The following is a 25,161-nucleotide window of genomic DNA, read 5'->3' as shown; positions in this document are numbered from 1 at the left end:
AACCTTGTCCACACTCTTCAATTTCAACTATGATAACTTTTGAAAGGATAGTGCTACTGCTTTGAAAGTTGGCATTAATTGTGGACAGAATGTGTTAATGAGGCGTGCTTAATTTTAGTTTAATCTGATAATCCCTTCATTGTCATTACTCTGGTGGTTTACTTCCTGTTTTTTGTCCCATTCATCGCACAGCCAGCACGGTTTGGTAAAGATTAAGCGCTTGAATAGACACTGTACTTCAGAGCCTCTTTTCTCAGTTCACACTTTTCCTGAGTTTGTGTTTTCTTTCCAATATTTAGAAAGGTTAGGAGAGTCCATTTGATTTGAGTTATACATCATTTTAAAGCTTAAAGTCTGTTCTTTCAGAATATGGTCTTAACTAAAAATTCATGCCTGGCGACTTTTTGTTTGTTTTGAGGTGCACAGTCACAAATCATAAGCTTCGAGCTCCTTAAGTTGTGCCCTGTATGTTATGACAAAGCAGTTTAGGTTCTTCATATGATCCCAAATGTAGTGCTTGATTTTACATTGACTGTTACAGAAACACATACTTTGTTGTTGAAGTGAGTATAATTTAACAAACCAACCAGTCCTCCTAAGTATAAAGGTCAAGTTGAGACTTAATATATTTAGGGGTCTTTCTCATGCTTACATGCCTGACAAGCTTTGACTAACCCCTCACAAAAAAAAAGACCCCAAAACTTTAAAAAAGTGAACTTCCAACCACGAAAATAGTCACATTTTTTGAAAATATATCATTAGAATAAGCCAAAATATTATATTCAGTATGCACCAGATCACACATTTCACAGGTTAAAAATGCTGAAGCTCGTTACTGTTGGGGGGGGGGGGAATAACAACCCCTTGCACATCATTTCCCCTTCCCTTTGGACCCTTGGGCATTGCAGACAAGTAATTTTATGCCTAGATGCTCTCTGACCATGGAATCTAGGATTTACAGTTGCTTAAAAAGTGGTTGACGCCTATCTAAATTCACTGATGTTAAAATGTATATTGTTGGGCAAAAACAATTTTTATGAATTACCCAGTATTGATTTGAGTGACCTCAAGAAAAAGAAATACCAACTTTGAAATACGTACCTGCAATATTGGTTTGTGGGACATTGTAGTGTGAAGTACATTGTAGAGTGTGAATAACAAGCCATTGACCTAGGATTTATAAAATCTCAGTTTTACGAGCAATCTGGCAGGAACATTGACATCAAATGGTCATTATGTGACATAATGAATTTCAATCTATAGGGGAATGAAAGAGAAATTAGGCAGTACTGCGTGGTGAGTTTGTCATTTTAAAAAGATGTGTTATTTTCACAACAATTGCATTCTCTAATGTTGATGTTTTCTAATTTCATGTGTACCCCTCTTTTCTTTCCCAAGACGAGAGTTATGGAACATGACATACTTCAAGAGAATGGGAATACCCCACCCAAGGCCTTTGCCTTTCTTTGGAAATGTATTTACCTTTTCAAAGGTAAGATGGCTTAAGATTGTATGAAAAAGGATGCCTTATTTACTTTTCTTTTGTTGGATATTCCCATTGTGCACATTGCATATTTTATCCTTTTTTTTGTCAAACTGATGTTGCATAAATTATAGATTAAAGAAGAAATCCACCCCCCCCCCAAAAAAAAAATTAACTTCAAAAGAAAGAGATCTATAACATATTCCATACAGAATGATAAAAAATGACAAAAATTAGATAAGAAATAGGAAGATATGAAATTTTAAATGTCACATTTTTTTCAGAAAACATTTCTTGACCAGTCCTCATGAATATTCAGATGAGCAAGTTGATGATGTCATACCCTCATCATTTTTCATGTATTGTATCATATTCATGAAATTTGGAAATTTTTGTTTTTAGCTCTGCAAGTAAAAGCATGTTCCCATACCACGATTGTTAAAAATTGTTAGCAGAGTTAACCATAGTTCTTTCTTATTTTGGGTGGCAGTAAGACAAGTTTTACAGTGTATATTTATACAGCTGAAATATGACACTAGTATATTTGTCATTTCTGTGTATGAAATGAATAAGAAATTGTGAGGGCATGACATCATCAACTTCCTGATTTGAATATTCGTAAGGACTGGTCAAGAAATGTTTACCAAAAGAATTTGAAATCTCAAGATGTCATATCTCCCTTCTTTCTTATCCAAGTTTTGTCATTTTTGTATCATTCTGCAGGGAATATTTTTCTTTTTCTTTTGAGGTTTATTCATTCTGTGGATGGATCTCCTCTGTAACTCTGAAATAGTAATGACAAATGACAGTAGGTGCCATCCCTGTGACCAGAAACTTCTGGCGTAGTAAGGCAAGAAGACGAAAGAGCACGAATAAATGAAAGAATAAGAGCTTGGCTTATTCATCTTGTTACAAAATAGAGTTCAGAGTGAGATACTGGTGTCCTTAAGTTTTCCATGGGGTTACAAATCTCAATAATGATTTCTTTGCTCTGCTTCGTTATGTTTTATTTATGTCTGTGTTTAATTTCTGTCATAGTTTTGTTTTACATCAATTTTTTCCTTCCTCATTCTTGTACAGGGTGCGAATGCCGCCATGCAGGATTGTTTCAGCAAGTATGGCAAGGTGTTTGGGTATGTTTGCATCATAGACCTATTTTGTACCTCACGTATACGGATGTAATTGTACTGTCTCTTTTATGAATCATAAACATGCATTAGCCTGTTGAGGACGAGTCCCGAGTATACTCGGGCAAGCGTCTATGGGAAATGCGTGTTGTAGCAATACCAAACCGTCCTCAACGGGTTAAAGAATAGCCTTTAGCTATTGATCTTGTACCTTTCCGTTGATAATATTCCTGCTAAATTTCCAGCCAGTCCATAAGAGCTAATTCTCAATAACAGATTTATCTACAAACATAAGATTAAGAATAGTTCTTAACTGTAGCAAAAAAAAAAAAAAAGAAACATGTCAAGGAATCAATACCGGTACTGGATCACTGAGATGACCAAAACAGTGAAATCAGTTTTGCATGTCAGGGGCGGATCCAGGAATTCCGTGAAGGGGAGGGTGTCTTTGCAAAATTAAAAGGGGGCACACGCACCCCTCTCCCATTTATTTCTTTTTAGTTTCTTTTGTTTTAACACAAAAAAAAGAGGGGACATGCGCCTTGTGCGCCCCCCTCTGGATCCACCACTACATATAATACAATTTGCATAGATTGATTGGCATAGGTAATGACTGTATGCTGATTTTGAGAAGAGATGAAGATAAGTGCCCTCTGCCATTTGCTTGTAACTGTATAAGTAGTACTCTGGGGCTAAAAGTGTTTGATTTATGTAGCTGGCTGTGTTGTATCTATTGTTTATTCTTGTTTAAAACTAGTGATAGAAGAACCCACACAAACTGTATATTCATTCCAATGAATGCTGCAACTTGTAGCTGCCTCCTGATCAATGTGGAGCTGTTACAAAAACAAAAAGAACCTTACAATTTTCTGAGCAGTTCCCTCACATTTTTTTTTTTCGATTAAGTAAAAACATTAGTCACTGCTGTCATAAATGACGGCTTTCTTTTTACTTGATATCTTTCATAAATGGAAAATGAATAGATATTTGTGAATATTATGTCTTTGCTTGTTCAATACAAAAAAAAAATAACAGCAAGGAATAAAAAGTCAACAGTGTTTTGTAAGCTGAGATAGTGTAACTTGTTATGTTTTCCATTATATTTTTTTCTCATATGTAGATTGTACGTATTCCGTCAACCAGTCATTGCTCTCAGTGACCCAGATATGGTTCGAGAAATAGCTGTGAAGAGCTTCAACAACTTCCCCAATCATTTGGTAAATGAGTAGAATTGTTAATGTTGGCTTTCTATTTTACATGGTATTATGTTGGCTTACACTCTCCATGTAGAATCCCCTGCTGCAGTGACAAACAACTCTCTTAAATTCATCAGTCACGGTTATACAGAATGGTAAAAAGAGCATCGTTTGTGATGTAAAAATTCATGTAATATTCCCAAAGAGCAACTAATTCAAGATTAAGTGATATTGCAGAATGTCAGGTGTTAGTAGGGAAAGTCATATGGTGTAGAAAATGATGTATGATTTCATCATCAATGTTGCAGTTTGAAGTACAAAGTTGCAGTAAGTTTTGAATTCTCTGTAGCATTAGAGGCTCTAGTGAGTTAATGGTGCAGGTTTGTCTTCGATCTGTCTAGGAGAAGATGTGGAAAGAGATGAAGTGGACGCACCTCAATATATGACTGTATATATTGCTATTGTCCTCAGAATAGAGAGACTCAATATGTTAAATTAATATTTAGCAAATAATGATGATCATGTGAGCAGTAGATCTACTTGGTATTTTGTTGATATCACAAACCCAGCAGGATGATAACTTATCACCACTCCCAGTGGGCCAGACATTGCCCCATCTGGTATGAATTATGATACATTTTTGACTTGTCATCAAGTTAGTTCACATCATCTTCAATTCTGGTAGTATTATTCATATTTGAGTCAACTGTATCACATAATCGAGGGTAAAAAAGAAATCTGACTTTCATTCTGGCTTGCATCAAATAAAGTGAATTTAGGATTTTCATATTTATGATACAGTACTGTTTGCCAATATGAGTTGTATCTCTTTTTAAACCTCACCTTTGTGGTTGTTAAACATCTCTGGTAGCGTGTAGCAGGTAGTCACTATGTAGCAGTGCCCTTTACAAAATAATTGCTTTATTGGAGAGCAATTGGAAATCACACAACACTTTTCTGCATATTTCCACAAAGTGTTTGCATTTGTTAGAAAAAAGCCTCAAAAGATTAAACTGCAGAAATGGGAGTGGGGGTGGGGGAGGGGGTTCAGGAACAAGATGAAATAGCAAAACAAAGACACATCATTTGCATACTCTGAAACCTCTGTCTCTCTCTCTCTCTCTCTCACACACACACACACACACACACACACACTAAAGGAGAGGGCAGATGACAATCAGTTTTGTGATTCTTAAAGGGGTGACTACAGAGGCTCCAGGTGTTACAGGGTAAATGTTGACAGAACCATAGTCTTCACACTTTAACTTATCTCTTGATTTGAGGACTTTGTAGCTTTTAATTTCTGGTTTGACAAATGAATTAAACTTAAATGGCTATTATCCTTTTTTTTTTTTTTGGCATTGCACAGAGCTTCGTTCTGAAGAGTCGGCCTTTTGACAAGGGGCTGACAGGCCTTAAAGACCAGCATTGGAAAGACGTTAGGAATGTCATCACTCCAACTTTCAGTGCCGCCAAAATGAAGAAGGTAAATCATCATTTTTATACTGTTCATTCAGTCAAACTTTTGTTGACCATTTCTAAATCACTTTGTATTGTCAGTTGTTATATATGTTTTGTGACCTGAGCAACTGAAATACACCAAATTCATATTATTTTGATTCCCTTTAAACAAAGAAATTGGTATAATATAACCTTCATCTCCATTTTCTATTATGCTGTGAAAATTTTGCCTTTGTGAGTATGATTCATTCCCTTGAGATTCTTTCAAGCATTCATAGCAAACACCTAAGAAACTGTACATAAATGTATAGATATAGATGATGATTTTCAACAGACAGGAATGTTTTCTTCATTGTAGTACGAATTGCATCATAACTGTGCTCATTATAACGGGAGTGCACTGTAGCTATAAGGTACCTACACTCTCATGGCAGATGTCTTTTCACTATCACTAAATGGAGCTTATGTTGTGATATCCAATGTTTTTCATGACTATTAATATGGTGCTTGAGCATATAATTTTTACATAAGTAATGAAATATTCTTCTGACCAACTATTGTTCATGAGTAGTTCATCTTCATTTTCTCCTTGCCTGTCCTGTCTGTAGTTTATTGTTGTTTTTGTCAATAGTTATTTTGTTATGGAAAAAAGAGATATGCACAGGGCCACTTTGCATACAAAGCCTGTAAGCTTTCAGTAGCTATGCCATTCATTATAATGTTTGTACACTGATTGTAATTCTAATACTATAGAAAGTTTTCAAGAATAATTTCTTACCTCATCTGATTTTATACATTGTGAATGTCTCTCAATCTGCCTTCTCTTTGTAAATTGCTGAATATACTTTGATGTCACGCCATGAACTAGTCCAATGAGGAAGTATTGTGATTCTGTCCACAGATGGCTGGTCTGATAAATGAGTGTTGTGACTATCTGGTGAAGAACATAGGAGCCAGGCAGCAGAAAGACAATGAAGTTAATGTCAACAGGTGTGTGCTCAAACATATTAAAGGGACTTGTATAGTTGTGGATGAGAGCTAACTTCAGGTTTTTTACATTTTGGAGCGAGATAATGGGAAACCTCTTCTGAATATGAAATATGAGAAAGCATGTAATTCCAAGAGAGATTCAACGTTTATTTGATGAAAATTGGTTTGTAAATGGCTGAGATATCCAAAACAGATCACTCTGATTAAAAGGTGGGACCCACCTTTTATTATGATCACTTAGTTTGCTTTGTTCCCAAACTGAATTTTATTAAATAAACTTTGAATTCCTCTTAGAATTGTGTGCTCTGTACTAATTCATACTGGTAAGTGATTTCATGGTACCGGTATCTCGCAAAAAGTCAAAGGCCCAATCCTCATCTCCACCAATACTGTACCGTCCCTATAAGCCTTCTTACTTCATGAAATGTATTTCAGGACTGCATATAGCTCTAAATTAGAAATGAGTTTCGACCTGTTATGTCTTTGTCCTTCTACAATTTGCATGTTTTCCTTTCTTAGTTCTTAGTCTTAGTACATGGTATTTGAAGCACTTTATCAAGTCTGCCAATCTTCACATTATCATAAAGGTTTATTGTGTTATTTTAGTTCTTTAAGAACTGATTCAGTTTTTTTAATTTTTTTCCTTGTTTTTTTCTTCTAAATATCATTGTTGGGCCACCTTTGTCCCTATGTTCACACTTGACCCTGTGTCATGGGGACAGTTAGGAGAGATCACATCTTTTTTACGACTGTTCATCCAAATTGCTACAGTATCTTGACTTTCCACAATTAAGTTACAAGAGCAATCGCGGCGTGAGGCAAGCCCCATCACTTGACACGAAACCTTGTGCATGCACATATTTGGTGAATACACCTGGATGCTATCAGGGCCCCGTTAATTAAACAAATTGTTATCAGTGACAAGTTGTAATACTTGTTAGAAGCTACTGGAATCTTTGCATCTGATTGGCCAAGAGGAGATTTGTCATAGAAATGTGGCAGAGTTTGTACTGGTCACTGATAACAAGTTTTATGAAACGGGGGCCCTGGTCACTCTCCATTCCAAATTTTGTCCCCGGTCCTGACTATCTTCGCGGGGATGGGGGACAAGTCCCAGTGAGCGTCCATACTATTCTTTGGGAGGTGAAAGCTCTGCAGCAGGAGACTTTCCCCTTGATGCGGCGACTAATGTAAATGTCAGGTGTATGAAATTTGATGATTTTAGTACCCCTAATGTGTCACCATCAAAAGAGAAGTTGGTGCAGAGCCTTGATGTATGCACACACAAATATGTAATATGTGTTGATGGAATGAATTAAGTCTATTGTAGCAGGTCTATATTTGTGACCCTGCACCTCAAAACAAACAAAAAGTCGCCAGGCATAAATTTTTAGTTAAGACCATATTCTGAAAGAGCAGACTTTAAGCTTTAAAATGATGTATAACTCAAATCAAATGGACTCTCCTAACCTATCTAAATATTGGAAAGAAAGCACAAACTCAGGAAAAGTGTGAACTGAGAAAAGAGGCTCTGAAGTACAGTGTCTATTCAAGCGCTTAATCTTTACCAAACCGTGCTGGCTGTGCGATGAATGGGACAAAAAACAGGAAGTAAACCACCAGAGTAACAACAATGAAGGGATTATTAGATTAAACTGAAATTATGCATGCCTTATTAACACATTCTGTCCATAATCAATGCCAACTTTCAAATCAGTAGCATTATCCTTTCAAAAGTTATTGGAGTTGAAAGTGAAGAGTGTGGACAAGGTTTTTCAGAAATGAAAAAGGGATTCTAAAGACACACCTAATCACACTATTCTACCAAAAATGTTCGAGATAAACTGCTAAAAAACACACTTTCCTGCCCGTTTTATGATACCAAATTTTAGCATAATGTAAAAGAAGACCCGCTCTTTCAAAAAATATAAAAAAGTCAAGTTCGGCTAGGTTGACCCATTTCACTTATTTTCAGTCCTCACGCAAAATCAGTGTGTGCGACTTTATGTTCGTTTTGAGGTGCACGGTCACATTTAGAATGAGAAGTGGTTTGACACACTTCCTGTATAGTTGTGAATAGATCATTTTTTGTTCTTGTATCACAAGTCAGTAGTAGATATGTCAGTTGCGATGTTAAGACTTGATGGCAGGTCAAACATAGCATGATGTATTAAAACAACTAGAAGTTCAGATTAACTATATGTGTATATCAAAATGTTGTCTTTTTATTTCAGTGTATTTGAGTCCTTCACCATGGACGGTATTGCTCGGTGTGCATTTGGTCTACAGGTGGATTCGCAGAGTAACCCCAATGATCCGTTTGTTACCAATGCCAAAACACTAATGAAAGGAAGTATCTTCAACCCAAGAATAATGTTGGCAGGTAATGTGGAGAATGCCAGTAATTCATGTTTGAAATTGATAATGTGCAGGGCCGACACCACATTTTGAAAAGTGGATGGGGGGGGGGGGGGGGGGCCCAGTTTATATTATTCGTGCCAATTCTGGGCTTGATCAGTTGACAAGCAAAAAACCCAAAACAAAAGAAAAGAAAAGAAAGAAGGCCTTCAGTGCAATTTTCTGATGCCACTTAATGGTGTACCGTATGCAGCTTACCCTCCCCCCTCCACCCCCCGGTTGTGCCAGCTCTGATGCGATAGCAATCCCAACATTGAATTATCGTAATACCTCTATTAAAGTATAGCATAAAACTTTGAATTTATTGCATTCCACTGAACATAACTTATAGCTGAGAGATAATTGTGACCTCAGACTATATGTACGTACATATGTACCTGAATGGTGGATTTGTAGTGTTCATGGGGTATGACTGACAGGAATTTCCAATACACATGGTTCATATAAAAATGTGATTTCTTGCACCTTTGTAGATAGGATGTAGGGGTGTAAGCATCTTAACCAGTTCCTCACGGGAACGTAGTATACCAGGTTCCCATGGCGTCAACTGATACACAGGAACATGGTATAACAGGTTCCCAAAATGTAGAAGAGATCTAGAGTGCCTTCATTTATGGCCTAAATTCATGTGAATTTTGTGTTATAATGCCCAGAAAAATGGCTTTGGTAGAAAGATTAGACTTTTATATATCAATGTCAGTTTTCTGTCTGTATGAATTATGAAAACCACGTGCATCGCAGATTATTTGCCCTTTTTCCATGTAGTGCAAACATATTATTATGATGTAAAACTTGTATGAAGATGTACACAGCAATCAAGGCTGTGCTCATTGGAAGTTCGCTTTTGCTGACCACATTCAGGCTTCTACTTAGTTTAGAACATAAGAGTTTTTGAGCCCATCAGCGCACGCTCTATTCATACCTCGCGCCTGATCAACATGTAATGTTATATGGCACATGTAGTTGACCATGGCAAGGGGATACATGTAGCACTTGACTGCTTTCACACTGGCGGATTAACAACCTTCTCTGTTGACCTGCAAAAAGATATATCATTTTGGGACATTGAAGGCTCTTGGAGAATTGTGGGAGGAACGTGTTAACTCTTAACGTGCCATGGTCGCCGAACGGTGACCTTAGTCCTGACGTGCCATGGTCGCCAATCGGCGACTAAGAAGAGCAAGAAAAGCATTGATCATTGAAGTTCTTGTGGTACCGTAATGTGTTACACCAAGCAACTGCCAATGATATGTTCTGGTAGCTGATTAGCATAGCCATCATTTCCACTAAAAATATGAGCATGCTTACATTGGAAAATTTTGAGTAAATACACAATTTTTCAGCTAGATGTTTTTTTTTTTCGCGTCGGGAAAATCCGCAGCGGGCGCACCCTCTGCGAGATGTGTATGGATCAAAAGTCTCATAGGTAAACCACGCGTGTGTATGCTATTGAATCTGCGTGTATTGTCTATGCGGTTCCACTCGCATTGTTCCGCTTGGATAGTCCTGCGGGAAGCTGCATTGATTTTGTCCCTCAAAGAGGGTCAGCTTTCGTTCTTCGGTCAAGTCTTTCATCCTTTTGTTTTGGTGAACGTCACTAATCGTCCCCACTTTAGCATAGGAATTGTGCATGGACAAAGGCCTGCCGATTTCAATAGAATACGCCCGCCCGCAGTCTGCTTAGACAAAAGGAGGATTATTCCAAGGCCCGGGACAATTACTTTAGTTTTAAATACAAGATCTGGGACTAAAGGACTCAGATTTGGGAATGAATTACTGAGGCAGAAAGAGAAATTGCCAAGACAAAATAAACTTCTACTATCTTTGGAATCGTACAATTCTAGAAGGCAATTTTGTTATCATTTGAAAGAGGAGATGTTGCTCTAAAACTTTCTCACAGAGTCAAGGGAGCGTTCCATTGAAGAAAAAACACGACTGACTCTTTTTTTCCATACTACACAAAAATCTCTAATATTTTTTTTTGATGTATCAATTATTTCTGCAATATTTCAGGTTCAGATAGATATTGTGGCAAACTGACTGCATGACACGAAAGAACAAACATTTCTTGATATATGTTGTGTAGAACTCAATTCAAAACAGTCAATAGTTTCAGAGATATGGCGGTTTTAAATTTCATTGTCAGTCCAATTTCGAAACATTCTGGCGTTAGGTAAAAACCTCTGGCACGTTAGGGGTTTTGGGCCTGGCACATTAAGAGTTAATTGTTGTTGTTGGGGGGGGGGGGGGGGTTATCATGTGAGCCTTTTGTCAAGTATAGGCGATGCCTCCCAAGAGAAAAGAACAAGAGTAGATAAGGCCTATTTACACAGTACATTTGTATGGATCTTTCAAAAATGTGCACACAAGCCCTTCTCTCTGTCTCTCCAGGTCTGTTTCCACCCATTGCTCATCTTATGAACTACCTGGATATTGGAGCATTCCCTAAGACGTTGACAAACTTCTTCTGCGATGTCGTTGAGAAAACAATCGCATTGAGGCAATCTAACCCTGGAGGCGAGGTTAGTGAATGATGATCAATATAACTCGCTTTTATTAGCACTGTGTGATCACTGTGTTATAAGAATGAATTGTGTCATGGAAGATGGATGCTAACAAGTGAGAACAAAGTACCTTCATATCATAAGGAAAGGGTGCCTTCCTAATTTCAACATATGCTAATGGAACTCAAGGCATGAGATCACAAATGAGAGCACAAATCTGCATAGATGCATGTGAGACATCATGTATGCCAACAGACTTCCAACAATTGTAAATGACTCAAGCTGGCATGCCCGTGTACCAGGTACATTCTCAGACTAAATCAAACCATGGATTTGACTTAAGGTCCTATTTACCTTTGGGAGCAGTGATTTTAAAAATGTTCAAGATATCACATGTGATGCATAATTATGTGTACTTCAGTTGTGTCACAAAATGCCCTACCAATAAAATGTTCACACTGAGGTTTAAATATAAGGAGATATCAGTATTTTTCTCACTTGACCATAACTGTAGATGGTTTGGTCTGGAAACATTTTTGTTATAGCTATTGTTCATATTTTGTGTATTTCAGAACACTTAATGTAGATTGTATGGATTCAAATTTTTACAGTGGTTGTTTCTATCCGTAACTCACATTTTAGAACTATTTTACAGCACTAATGCTTGGTTTTTGTTTCATCTGCAAATGGTAAATTATGACTTTGAACTATCTTTGTCAATAAAGACTGTAGGGATTTATTTCTAGTGAGCATTTCGCATGTGTATGTGTGTGAAGACATGTGTATGAAGACAGAGGATGCAATAAGCATCATGCTCATTGGATGAAATGAAAGGGATGAAGCATAGTGAATGTAAAAGCCACTGTAGGTATATAGTACAGCAAAAATTCAAGTTTTACACCAAGTTTTTTTCCCCCTTTGCATTAAAGCAGCCAATCTTTCCAAGATAAGGAACTTCATAGCACTGTGTTCTTATGATTGGGGGAAATGAGACACATTTCATTATTAAAGCTTCATGTGATGATCATCAATATTTGTGATGCCTGAATCAGTGATGAGTACTGATTAGATATTCACTGTTGGCTTGTCATGTGACCATCATTAACTTGATGAATAGTCTCCTACAAGAGGCTGGTTGAGTTATCAGTATTATCTAATGTTCCCCCTGTGACAGGAGAAAAAAGACTTCCTTCAGCTGATGATGAATGCCCATAAGGAAAGTGAAAAAGTCCCTGAAGGAAAGGTGACAGAAGATGATGTACACAGTCACTTGGATGATCACCATGGCTACGAAATAATTGCGGCAAAGAAAAACAAAGATTTCAAGTTGACTTCAGAGGAGATTTTGGCTCAGGTAGGTGAAAGGTTTTCACTGAAACTTTGGATTACTTTTTAGATCATCTCAGCTAAGAGCTGAAGTACGCTACAAAACTACTATTCATCTGTCACATGGGTGGACTTAAATCATGAAACAATCACACTTTTGCCATTCACCATTGACAAATGTACAGTTTGTTAAAGGGGCATTCAAGACAATTTTCATAGTTTCACATCATGTAGTACATAAATGAACAGCTCCACGTAACATATAGATTCATGGGGGGGGGGGGGCAGAATCCGCCCCGCCCCCCTCGACATTTCGCGCTCTAATTCTGTAACGCGAGACGGCCTCATCGCGAGGCTTCTTGACTTACTTTGTTCAAGTCTCGGGCAACTTTTGAGACCAAATTTGCAACATCCGCGCATACTTTTTCGAAGCCACGCCCATTTTTGTAACGGCATGTTGCCCTAAAACAGGCACAATTTTGTAATTTTGTGTAGGCCTACATTTCCTATGGAAAACAATGCTCTGTCATGAAAGTCATAAAAACAATCATTTTCATTGATTAATTTCATGCTAATTATGGTAGAAAAGTGGTCAGTGACAATTTACAATAAAAAACAAAGAAAAGACAAAAGTTGAAAAACAAGGAAATACATAAGAAATTCTGAAAAAAATAACATTCATAAGAATTGAAATGACATTTGTAAGTTTTTGTGATGTACAATTGTTGAATATGCCAAAACAGATTTACAGACCAAAAAGTAGACTCTCAATCCTTTTGATTAGGCTAGAAATTTGATCTTGAGCTTAATTTGTTTAATTAATTGATTAAAATTAAGAATTGATTGTTTCAAATATCTTACATATGACACAGTCTTGTAGATTATGACGTGGGTGTCAGGCATGCCAAATTTCGTCGCATTTGCATGGGGGGGGGGGGGGGTAGGGTTAGCATAGCCAACAAAGCCTGTCCTGATTTGGGTTAACCAAGCTGTGTGGGAATCAGTCACAATGCCAGGGACACAAGGTCTTTAAACATCGCAGTTGGCCACAAAAGGGGCCTAGGACATGGTGTCCAAGGGTTAGAAGTAGATCATTTTCAATCATCAGTTTCTCAAAGTTAAGGTTTCATTCTAGAGGTATAGAATGTAGGTTTGGCAGGACTATGGCAGTGTTGGGCAAGTTAGGTCATGAAAGGGTGGTGTTTTGGAAGGTAACTAGTGCATACAAATAATATATTCATCTATTAAGACTATGTGATCACTGTTCCTGAAAGATTTTGGAAACAAAGTTCATCAAGCTTCATTCTTTATTTGGGGTCATGAAGCAAAGACCCTCAAGATCCATAGCTGGGTGATGATGACATCTTCTCTTTATCAAGTAGTCTCCTGTTATGGTATTGTTTATAGACACCTACAAAAGTGGAATATAAAATGTAATTCCAAGGGTGGCAGTTGGAGGCCCTTTTGAAAAATGCAACTCCATACATGTATTACTTTTCTTAAAATTCTGTATAACATCCTGAGGGATTTAGAAAGCAGAGTTTTTTCAAATGGGACTTTTGGTCTCTATAAAGGTTAAGCTCAATCCTGAGCACATAACAATAAGAAAATACACGATTTCTTTTTTGTTTTCTTTCTTTCTTTTTTAAAGAGACGCTTCTAGTGATAATGCAGCTTTATGAAAATCTATATTTAATGAAGTGTGAGACCTTAGGCAGAATGACTGATATGATTTCCATTAGTGTTGTGTTTTAAAGAAAGAACAGAGAGACAAAAAAGGGGCCCTAAATTGATCCATTAGGATTTCTTTTCGTACAAGGCCCTGTTCTTCTTCCTTGCTGGCTACGAGACTACAAACACCTCTCTTGGCTTCATAGCCTACTCTCTGGCCACCAACCCTGAGGTTCAGGACAAACTCATCCAGGAAGTAGATGAGATGGCACCAGATAGGGACTCGGTGAACTACAGCTCCATTGCCAAGATGACCTACCTTGATGGAGTGGTTTGTGAGACACTGCGCCTGTACCCACCTGCTGGCGTGTAAGGAGTTTATTCAATTAACGTCCTTCATGTGTATTAACATCCTTCATGTGTTTTAACAGCAAAAATGTTGTAACAGAGAGAGGTAGCATGTGTTTTGTCTCATCTCCGCCTTTTTTGGGGAGTTTCTTGAACTTTGTTTAGTGGATTTCTTGAAAGATAAGTTTAAATCAAATGCAAGCAGCAAAGAAGAGTGGTGACATGTGAACAGATACCACACCCGTCACTGCCGGTGGAATGTTTTTGAAAATTGGGGGGGGGGGGGGGGCACTTCCAGGTTTCATAAACTAACAAGCAAAAAAAAAAAAGGCCTTCAGCGCACTTCTGATGCCACTTCCACGTTTCTAAAGCTGACAAGCAAAAAAAAAAGAAAAAAGGTCACACTTCATTTCACGGTTCCTGTCTATTTCTTTCTAGTGCAACTTACACACTTCCGGGATTAAAGAAGTGGGGGCCCAAAGCGATGACACCTTATGTATTCCTTATGGTGCGAAAAAGGGGGGGGGGGGGTGCTTCCGCCTGCCCTGCCTGTTCATGCTCATATGGTCTTCCACTGCAGAACTGACATCACTTGGAAATTGTTTTTATCTGTCATGAGCTGGCAGATATTGAGTGTTGACAAAAAGTTGGCAAATAGTCACAATTTCTCAAATTGTTAGGAAATTTTTTCTTCATAAAAAGTACTACAAAGCTGGATGATATTACTTCATTGCCATGTATCACTGTAGGGACCATTTGAACAGTGTTTAAATCAAATCAAAATTTGTTTTGGAATTGATCATTTCTTAGCTACAAAAATGTCATAGGAGGAGATTGTGCTGACTTCTCATATTCAATGAAAAAAATGGTATTCATCACCTATGTATCTACTCTTTACTTTCCAACAGAACGGATCGTTACTGTAATGAGACGTTTGTACACAATGGCTTGACCATCCCTAAGGGTTTTCAAGTCCTCCTCGCTGTCTACAACATTCACCATAACCCAGAGTACTGGCCAAACCCTGAGGTCTTCGATCCAGAGAGGTAAGATCTCATGAGGTCTCAGTGTAAAATGTAAATAACCAAGTATGTCTTTTGAGAAGCCACACACACACACACACACACACACACACACACACTTTCTTAGGTTCAGTATTTTGATATGGCAAAAGCTTTTAGGGGATACTTTGTGGAATGGAGCAATAGTTTATTTCAGTTTTAATTGGTGACGGTTAAAATGCCCGAATCAGCTTATTGACCCCTGGTAAGTCAAAATGTGCTTGGAGACTCTTGTTTGATTGTTTTGATGTCTTTAAAGGGTGTGTACAGTTCTGGTGGAGGTGAGGATTTAGCTTTTAACATTTTGCGAGATATTCAGAAACCACTCTATGAGATGTCAAAGAGCATGCAATTCTAAAGGGTATCAAAAGTTTCTTTGATGAAAATCGGTTTTGAAATGGCTGAGATATCCCAAAACAAGGTGAAACAAAGAGATCCCAATAAAGTTGTGGCATGTCGCCTTTTATTATTATCACTTTTTTGGATATCTCAGCCATTTCAAAACCAATTTTCAGCAAATAAACATTGAATCCTTCTTAAAACTACATGCTCTTTCATATTTCATAAGAGGTTTCTCATTATCTCACTTAAAAATGTTCAAAACATGAATCCCTTACCTCATCCAGTACTGTACAGTCCCTTTAACCCGTTGAGGATGGTTTGATTTTGCTACAACAGGCATTTTCCATAGACGCTTGCCCGAGTATACTCAAGACTCGTCCTCAACGGGTTAATCATAATCTACAATGTATATCTTCACCAGAGCCACTTAGATTAAAAATGAAATAAATGAAGAAAATCCTATTTCCCACTTTGATTCACATCAAAGAGTATAAACTCTGTGGAAGGCTTAATTCATTGGACTGTGCAGAAGGGAATTTTAAATGTGTGACAACCATGACTGGTTACTATTAGTGATCAATATGGTTACTTTTAGCTACAAGACACAGACACATACAGAGCCGTTGGAACACCACCCCCACACCCACACTAAAATATATTTAAAAAAATCTGCTGCCCCTGACATAAATATATATATATATATATATATATATATATATACATAGATATATTTATATATATATATATATATATATATATATATATATATATATATATATATATATATATATCCCTAGTTGGCACCTTAGGGAGACATATTGGGGGGAAGTGTCTTCATTGGGGAGACAACTGGTCATTAGGGAGACAATTTTCGTGTCTCCATTGCGTAAACTGCCATTGAACATGTATATAAAAATTTGCATATAAAACAAATGGAAATGTCTTCCAAATGACCCATCTAGGAGTATATATATATACAGGCAACTATATATATATACATGTATATATATATATATATATATATATATATATATATATATATATATATATATACAGGCAACTATATATATATACATGTATATATATATATATATATATATATATATATATATACATATATGTGTGTGTGTGTGTGTGTGTGTGTGTGTGTGTGTTTGCTTGTCCTTCCAATGAGGGTGTAACTGATAGTGCATATGGTAATAATTTTATAAACATATCCACTGTATATTATTCTAACCTTCCAAGATTCAGCAAAGAGAAGCGTGAGGGGCGTCACCCCTTTGCGTGGATTCCATTTGGTGCTGGTCCTCGCAACTGTGTTGGGATGCGGTTTGCTCTCATGGAAGTCAAGATGGCCACTGTACGGATTCTCCAGAAGTATCGCATTGAAACTGGACCAAACAGCCAGGTAATGACCATCCCAATCAGTGGCGGATCCAAAGGGGGTGCACCGGGCATGCGCCCCTCTTTATTTTTGGTTAAAACAAGATTCTTTTTTTTTTTAATGGGGGGGGGGGGGGGGGTGCCTCTGCGCCCCTTATAATTTCATAAAGGTGCCTGCCCTTTTCAGAATTCCTGGATCCACTCCTGCCAATGTCAGAGTTGTGGGGCAATGTGGGATAGCACTGAAAAGCAGATGTAGGTGTTGGTTTGACTCAACAGTCCCGTCTCCAGGGCACCTGTGTCTCCTGGTATGAAATCAATTCCTGCTCTGCTCTACTCTACTCAGGGGGAAGTATTTGCTGCGTATGCATATGATATAGTTGAAGCATATTTATAAATTGCGTCATCCTGTTGAAAAAAAAAGGACTTTGAGCATTATACATTTTGATGAATACTTTGTCATTTCCTTAGTTCATTCAAGAATGATTGTTAATATTTAATATCATATTTATATTCTCATATTTATGATCTCAGTAATCATTATCAGTTGAAATGATATAAAGCAGATTGCTTGAGCAGATTAATCACTGTAACCATCATCATTACTGATAATAAAAAGTGCAATATGAGTCCTAACCAAATGATTGGCTGAGAGCCATCACATGACCAGTCTCTCATTCTATCCAGAGGCCTGAAGCTACATGTATTTTTCATCGGTTGTTAGTGTACTACACGGCCGGTGCCACATTTTTAAAAGTAGGGGGCCCACTGCCCACTTACGGCTTTCATGAGCTAACAAGCGAAAGAAAAAAAAAGGCTGTCAGCGCAAATTGTGCTGCCACTTCTGGGTTTCTTCAGCTAACAAGAAGAAAGAAAAAAAAAATATAGACCAGGTCTTCAGTGCATCAATGGATCTTTCTCATTCCACCTTCGGGTTTCTTCAGTTGACAAGAAAAAAAAAATGGTCCTCATTGCTTGGGAGACCAAAGTGGCGACACATTATGCGTTCCTATGTACAGCTGCAGAAAAGTTGGGGGACCCGAGCATCCCTCGTTCCGCCAGCTCTGTGGTAATCACTGGTACTAATGAACCCCCATCTGTGCTCATCACCATTGCCTGTGTATTATAAATGCATTACAGTGTTTTGTGTTTGCAGTTTAGTTTATAGATTGGAGCTGATACTGGCCTGGGAATCTTGTGAAAATGCCTGCCACAGGCTATAAATCATGTCACCATTTTATAAAACAAATAATGCACACTACTGGTTGGACATTAGTAAAAAATTCATGTTCTCATTTTTTTTTTCTCGGTTGTTGTGTGTCTGAATTACAGGTGCCAATCAAACTTGGAAGGAGAAGTGTGAAACCAGAGGAAGGAATTATCCTATCTTTTGTTGAGAGGGCCTAGCATGGAGAGATGATAGATCACAAGACTGCTATATATATTATATTCTCCCCAGCATTACTTTAATAGCCACTTGTCTTTATTGGACAATAGTGACTGCTTCCACAAGGCATTTCTCACTTTCCTTTCATTGTCATTCTATTAAAATTTTTATTATTGAATAGATTGCCCAAACCTGTGAAATGCTGTCAGACAATCACTTTATGTATGCATGCTAACACAAGAACAGATAATACACCCACAATGTGCCAAAGCACTTGGTCTATAGAGATCATGTCCCCCCCCCCCCCCCCCCCCACAGGGATTTCAATACAGTATCATTTCTTTTCATTTGATTACCAATGAGTGTTATCTGTATTAGTATTGAATAAAAGTCATTGTCAGAATTCCCACATTCCAATCACACATGGAAGGTGTGAGGCAGCCTACGGTTGATATCTTCTGCATTTTTTGATTTGTATTTTTCATATTTATGTGATCTCTCTTATTTGAGCTTGTAAAATTTTTAGAATTTGTCATAAAGAGTTAATGTATGACATCAGAAGAGTATACATTATACATGTACTTCAGGTATTATGAAAAGAGTGTACATGTATTGGCAAATGCTTAGAGATACACATCAAAACAGTGAATGTTGAAATGACCAAGGTTAGTGTGTGGATACATACATGCTTCATTTGTTTGTACTATTGCATTTGTGATATTTTTTTTTAGTGCCTCAGAATGAACATGTCATATATACCTTATAGATTTATCAATTACTCTATCAGAAGTGCCTAGTCTAGCCTAAATAATACAGGAATGATTTACATCAATGTTTTATTGCATTGACAAAAAATAATTCATTCCCATGGTAATGCCAAGTGTGCAAGAGTGTACAAATGTATATAGCTTTTACTGCAATCATGCTATTTTACGACTGATTGTCCTCAAAAGCTGAGGAACTTTTCTCTTGCACTTTTATTAGTTGAATGTACAAAAAAGAAAAAAACACGTTTTCATTTCATTGCATAAATGTACAGTGGATATTTGCCTGCTAGCCAATCACCAAACAGCACACAAATACAAGGTTTTGTATCCTCTATCAGCAGTATTTAGAATCACCTTACAGTGTACTAAGTACATAAATTTGTCATCTCCTTACGCAGTTGAGGACAGACTGATTTTGCTGTAACACACTTCCCATAGACATCTGCCTGACTATTCTCTATTTTCTATACTTGTCCTCATTGGGTTGAGTACACCCCTGCTTCCTCACTTGAATCAGTACGCATACTTATGTACAGTACATGTTTTATGTCATGACTATTCAATCGATAATCTTTATTATTTTTTTATATTTCATTCAGCTCTCATCACAATCTAAATAATGTTAAGCATGATACTTATGTACAGTACATGTATAATGTCATGGTTATTCAATCGATCATCTTTATTAGTCTTGTTTTCATTCTGCTCTCAACGTAATCTAAATGATGTGAAGCATATTTTCTAGGAAGCTTAGATTAGTCTTTGTTCAATGAGATAGGATGTATCCTTTATAGGTTTTAGATGTCTTAGCTTCATTTGTCACTCATTTGTATTGAGTCTACCTTATAAAGTAACTATATGAAGTTAAGAATCAGAGTGTCTTGCCATTTTGTAGCTTTCATTGCCTCCATTTTCCTTTGTCAAGATATGAGCCCTTCTACATTTTGATATTTGCTTCTAGAGAATTGGTACATCTATAGTGAAGTCAATAAGGCACATATCAGACTAAATGATATTGATGCAGTTACATATACATGTATTTTCACTGAGTGGCATGTCACACTCATGGATAACATTTTGAAATGATGTCCCTTTGGTTATTATATCACAGTCAGGAATGAAATGGAGAGTTGTTGAATGCATTCTCATGCCCTACGCTTTAACAAATAAGGAAGGACATTGGGCAATGTGTTGATAACAAATGAACTACATGTACAGCTGTATATATATTGCTGATTTTATAGATGTCACAGAAAATGATCCAAACAGTTTTGAATAGTAATACTTATACTGTACTTTGAATTAGATCAAATCTGGATGCTCAAGTGCATGCTCCCTCACCCACGTAATGTGATTTGACAATCATGATCTCTACATTGTTGATGATACAGTACATGTATGCTTAATGCATACATGTATATTTAATGACATGGAATAATTGTTTAGTTCCTTGCATTGGTTTAATTGTAGATTTCCATTATCACTAGTTTGTGTGAACTTTGCCAACATGTCTTAGGTAGGTCCTATTACATGTTGATTTTACTGTCTCTCGTTTTTGTTTTTGTTTTTGTGGGTTTTTTTTTTTTCTGGGGTGGTAATTACAGATTGGTTGTAGTAAAATCTGATTTGCCATGATTTGTTTCAGACCTCTGTGATGTTTATGTCAATACACATGTTAGTTTGACTGATTGCTTTTGGTTGATTTTTTTTTTTTTTTGGTCATTACATTGTGTTCTTGTTGTGTACTTGTTCTGTATATGACATATGAAGAGTTTGTTTGCAAAAACCGATAAGTCCATTTTTGAAGATTTTCTCTGTCATAAAGTACAAAATAATACCTTTTAAATGATGTATTAGTCACTACATAAGCACAAAGGTATATTTTTGAAGTTATGGTCAAAAGAAGCAAACATTTTCTTATTATTATATATATTTTCTTGACCTTTAATCGCAAATATCTCCATTTGACAAATATGGACTTGTCGGTTTTTGCAAACAAACTCTTCATATACAGTATACCCACCGACAGTCTACACTCACAAAAAAAAACAACAACAACAACAAAATAAGAGCAGCTGCACATAGTTGTATTTACATTCATTTTCTACCCATTGTTGATATGATCTTGATATACATGTAATGTTATTTGGAAATAAAACATGCTGCATGTTGGATGTGATTGACAATAGTTTGTTTGTATGTTTGCTGTTCTTTTCAGTGTGAGTGGGTTAGGGTAAGTTTGTGTGTGAGCATTGTGTTATTGTTGTATAGTTAAGAACATTCACTGTCAAGGCAGTTGGGCAAATATTTCATCTCTCAACTATTTGGGCTTGCATTCTCATTTTAATTCCCTTTCGTGTTCTGCTTTTGTGGTTACAGGATTAACCCTAAAAAGGCTGGGGGGGGGGTGAATCAACCCCCCCCTCGACATTTTTCGTGACTACTCCGCCGCGCGAAATTTTTTGACTGCGCCGTTCTCTGACTTTTTACTTTCAAGTCTCGGGCATCTTTTGACACCATTTTCGCGAAAATTGCGCATACCGTTACGACCCTGCATGATGTTTTATACATGCCTGTCAGACCGAAAATGGCTCAAAAACGTGATTTTGTTTATAAAGTCTATGCAAATGGAGTTTTCTCTTCTTATTACCTCCGCCAAGGGAGGAGGTTATGTTTTCGTTACCATTGGTTTGTTCGTTCGTTCGTTCGTTCGTTTGTCCGTGTGCAAAATAACTCAAAAAGTAGCTAACGGATTTGGATGAAACTTGCAGGAAAAGTTTAGAATGACACAAGTAACAAACGATTAAATTTTGGTAGTGATCTGAGAATTTTTGGGGAATTTATGAAGGATTTTTGACATTATGGCAGGTAGGGTCAATGAACTTGGGAGTTCAGGCTGCGCGTATTGAGGTTTGCATGCGCACACTACAGTGCGTGCTCTAGTTTCTACTAGGGTTAGGCACGCTGTGCAGCTGAAAGTTTATGATGTAACAAAGGCTTTTATATTGGGAAATCAGGCGACTTTCAGCACATACATGGGTGGAAATCACCGATATCTCTTTGGGAGAACAAGATCAGTGGTGGAAATAAGCTGCATGCTTGGCGGAGGTCTGCGCTCTCAGAGTGCTTTTCTAGTTCATAAAGTTATGATTATTTTCACTTTCATAGGCTGAAACTAATTAATTTTTGCATAATTATGCTTGAAATAGGTTCTGTCATAAATTTTGCGAAAAAAGATGATAAAACAAAAGGTCGAAAAAACAGAAATACATAAGAAATTCATAAAACAATAAAATACATAAGAAATTGATTCTGATACCAATCTTTTTTTTTCAAGTACATTGTTAGGAATGCTACAAAGAATGTTTTCACCAAAAATTAGGATTCTAGGAGCTTTAATTTCTGACTTAGAGCAAAATGTATGATTTTATGCATATATTAGCATAATTATTATGACAAAAATTTCCATTTCTTTTTGTATAGCTTGGTAGAATACGCCACAGGTAATGCACATGCCAAATTTCATGGCGATTGCGCGATCGATGGCTGAGATCTGGGGGGGAGGGGGTTGAATCAACCCCTCCCCGGCCACAGAACACCAAAAAAAAAGCCGGCCTGGTTAGGGTTAAGACATTTTGCTCCTGTCACATTTTCTAGTACACTGTACAATGTATAACAGGTGATTTTTGATAAGTTAGTGACAAGAGAAAGGTTTTGCCATGCTACAGTATTGGTACAATGTACTGAATTTTGATAGATTCTTTCATAAGTTAGGAAGAAAGAAAAATCTGAAGAGGGGTGTTTCCTTATAACAACAATTCTATTTTTCACTGGATTTTTTTTTTTTTTTTTTTTTTTTGGGGGGGGGGGGCTTCTTTCTAGTCTTAATGAGAACAAGCGTAACAGTTGATGTAAAATACATTTTTTAACATCCTTTGCATCAAATCGAGCACACATACGAATGTAAACCCACAAACACACACACCTGAACTAAAATATAAATACATGTAGAGATTGTACCTGTATTACAGAGTACAATGTTTGTACATGTATTTGTAACATGAACATGTCTGAAAAGGAAGCAAAGGAAAGTTATTGATAACTTATTCATTATTCTAACAATTTATTGAATCAAAATAACAGGATTATTGCAATGTAATAATAATAATAATGATAATAATATAGGGTACTTATAATGCACCATTTCCAAATACCCTGGTAACTAATGTGCTCAAGGCGCAGTACATGTAGTACAAAAAAGAACGGAGTACAAACCGCTCTGCATCAAGTCATGGTTGTGATGTAATTTATTACAAAAATATTGTTCATTAATACTGGCATAATTACTATATACATTGTTTTCTGATAAAAATCTAACTCTGCCATGAAATATCTTGATATAATTTTGTAAGGATATTACACACACACTACCAACTAAGATACTTTGTAAAAATAGAATACAGAATACACTTTCCACAAAGGCAAAATACTCTACACCCTGTAAGAAACCCGAAGAATTGATTTGGTGTTTACACCAAGATGTGATGAACAACATTCATAATCATCTGATATTGGCTACAAGGGAAAATATCTGTAACAATGTCCAAACTAAGAAACAAGTAAATACAAAAAGTCCCTACAGGTCTAGACACAGAACATGAAGGAAGATGAGGCTGAGAATAGATCAAATCAAGAACAAGCAGCAAATTATCAAGACATCTGAAGCTTGTAACATGTCACACATACATTTTTGTGCACTTCCTTCTTTTATTATGACATACACTATGGATGTATCCATTTATTCATCATATGGATTCATTTAGTTCAATATGATGACTTGTTTGACGTACGTAGTTTGTATACATTCACCAACAAATTTGTTCAACAACTCGCCTCTGTGACAAAGAATATTGCTACTGAACTATTAAATTTGACAATTTTATGCAACTTTCAATCATGCTTGGTCCCAAAAAGCTGATTCTGAAATGGCCTTGATGTCCAGACTTCTTATCACGGACAATTCACATTCATGCAACTGGGCTCTGGAAGATGTAGAGTAATAACCATTGTAATACAATGCTCCATTGTATCATACTTTCATCACTATACACAGGAGACTTTCATCGAACATTTTATGATTATCACAGCAGTATGACAAGTATGATAATGAGAACTATAAGATAAGATAGGGTATTTCAAAAATCCATGTCAGGTATACTAATGATCAATTGGCCAGTCTAGCTTTAGTACTGACAATTTATATCAGAAGAGCTGTGTAAATTTTCAAACTACAGCTGTACTTGCAAAAATGACAAATCTCACATATCGAGGTTTGTTTTGTTTTGTAGTTGTTGTTGTTTTTTTTTATCAACCATCTACAAGTACCAGCTCCAATTTGTTTGTTTGTTTGTTTTCTGGCAAGTACACTACATTACAAATACTGTATGAGTGGTTTCCATGTCATCATGGCAACATGAAGAAAGCACAATACTATACCATTTGAGCTCTTGGTCTTCCAGTTATATTACCAGACTATGAGCAAAATATTCAGCAAGAATTTCTCTGCAGGTATACACATGTCCAAATCATCACATTCCAGTTCAGGTTTAGTTATGACGGGTCTTTCTGCAGAAGATTTCTGGAACTTTTTCCAAAACCTTTTGAGCTTTAAAGGTATTAGCCCACATTTGTAAACCT

At 36.8% G+C, this 25,161-nt stretch overlaps 1 protein-coding gene across 1 annotated transcript; it reads left to right on the top strand.

Moving 5' to 3' along the window:
* Positions 1-3,735: 3,735 nt before the first annotated feature.
* On the top strand, positions 3,736-18,741 carry LOC139740867 (cytochrome P450 3A6-like). Its single transcript, XM_071651449.1, has 10 exons — positions 3,736-3,827; positions 5,176-5,292; positions 6,169-6,257; positions 8,492-8,640; positions 11,067-11,197; positions 12,354-12,533; positions 14,325-14,545; positions 15,433-15,570; positions 17,173-17,335; positions 18,643-18,741. Exons 1-10 carry the CDS (start codon positions 3,777-3,779, stop codon positions 18,715-18,717), a joined length of 1,314 nt encoding a protein of 437 aa, XP_071507550.1. The 5' UTR covers positions 3,736-3,776; the 3' UTR covers positions 18,718-18,741.
* The last annotated feature ends 6,420 nt before the right edge of the window (positions 18,742-25,161 follow it).

Source organism: Diadema antillarum, unplaced genomic scaffold (assembly GCF_040938485.1).
Source record: "Diadema antillarum isolate AM-2024a unplaced genomic scaffold, OU_Dant_1.0 seq00000889_RagTag, whole genome shotgun sequence".
Taxonomy (NCBI): Eukaryota; Metazoa; Echinodermata; class Echinoidea; order Diadematoida; family Diadematidae; genus Diadema; species Diadema antillarum.
Note: the sequence above shows the minus strand (reverse complement) of the source record. Positions and strands in the feature narration are given on the sequence as shown.

What these genes read in the sequence shown, in the direction of transcription:
- LOC139740867 (XM_071651449.1), top strand. Translation starts at nt 3,777, where the DNA reads ATGGTTCGAGAAATAGCTGTGAAGAGCTTCAACAACTTCCCCAATCAT. An exon ending in AATGAAGTTAATGTCAACAG is followed by an intron (nt 6,258 to 8,491) that starts GTGTGTGCTCAA and finishes TTTTTATTTCAG; the next exon opens with TGTATTTGAGTCCTTCACCA. An exon ending in CTGTACCCACCTGCTGGCGT is followed by an intron (nt 14,546 to 15,432) that starts GTAAGGAGTTTA and finishes ACTTTCCAACAG; the next exon opens with AACGGATCGTTACTGTAATG.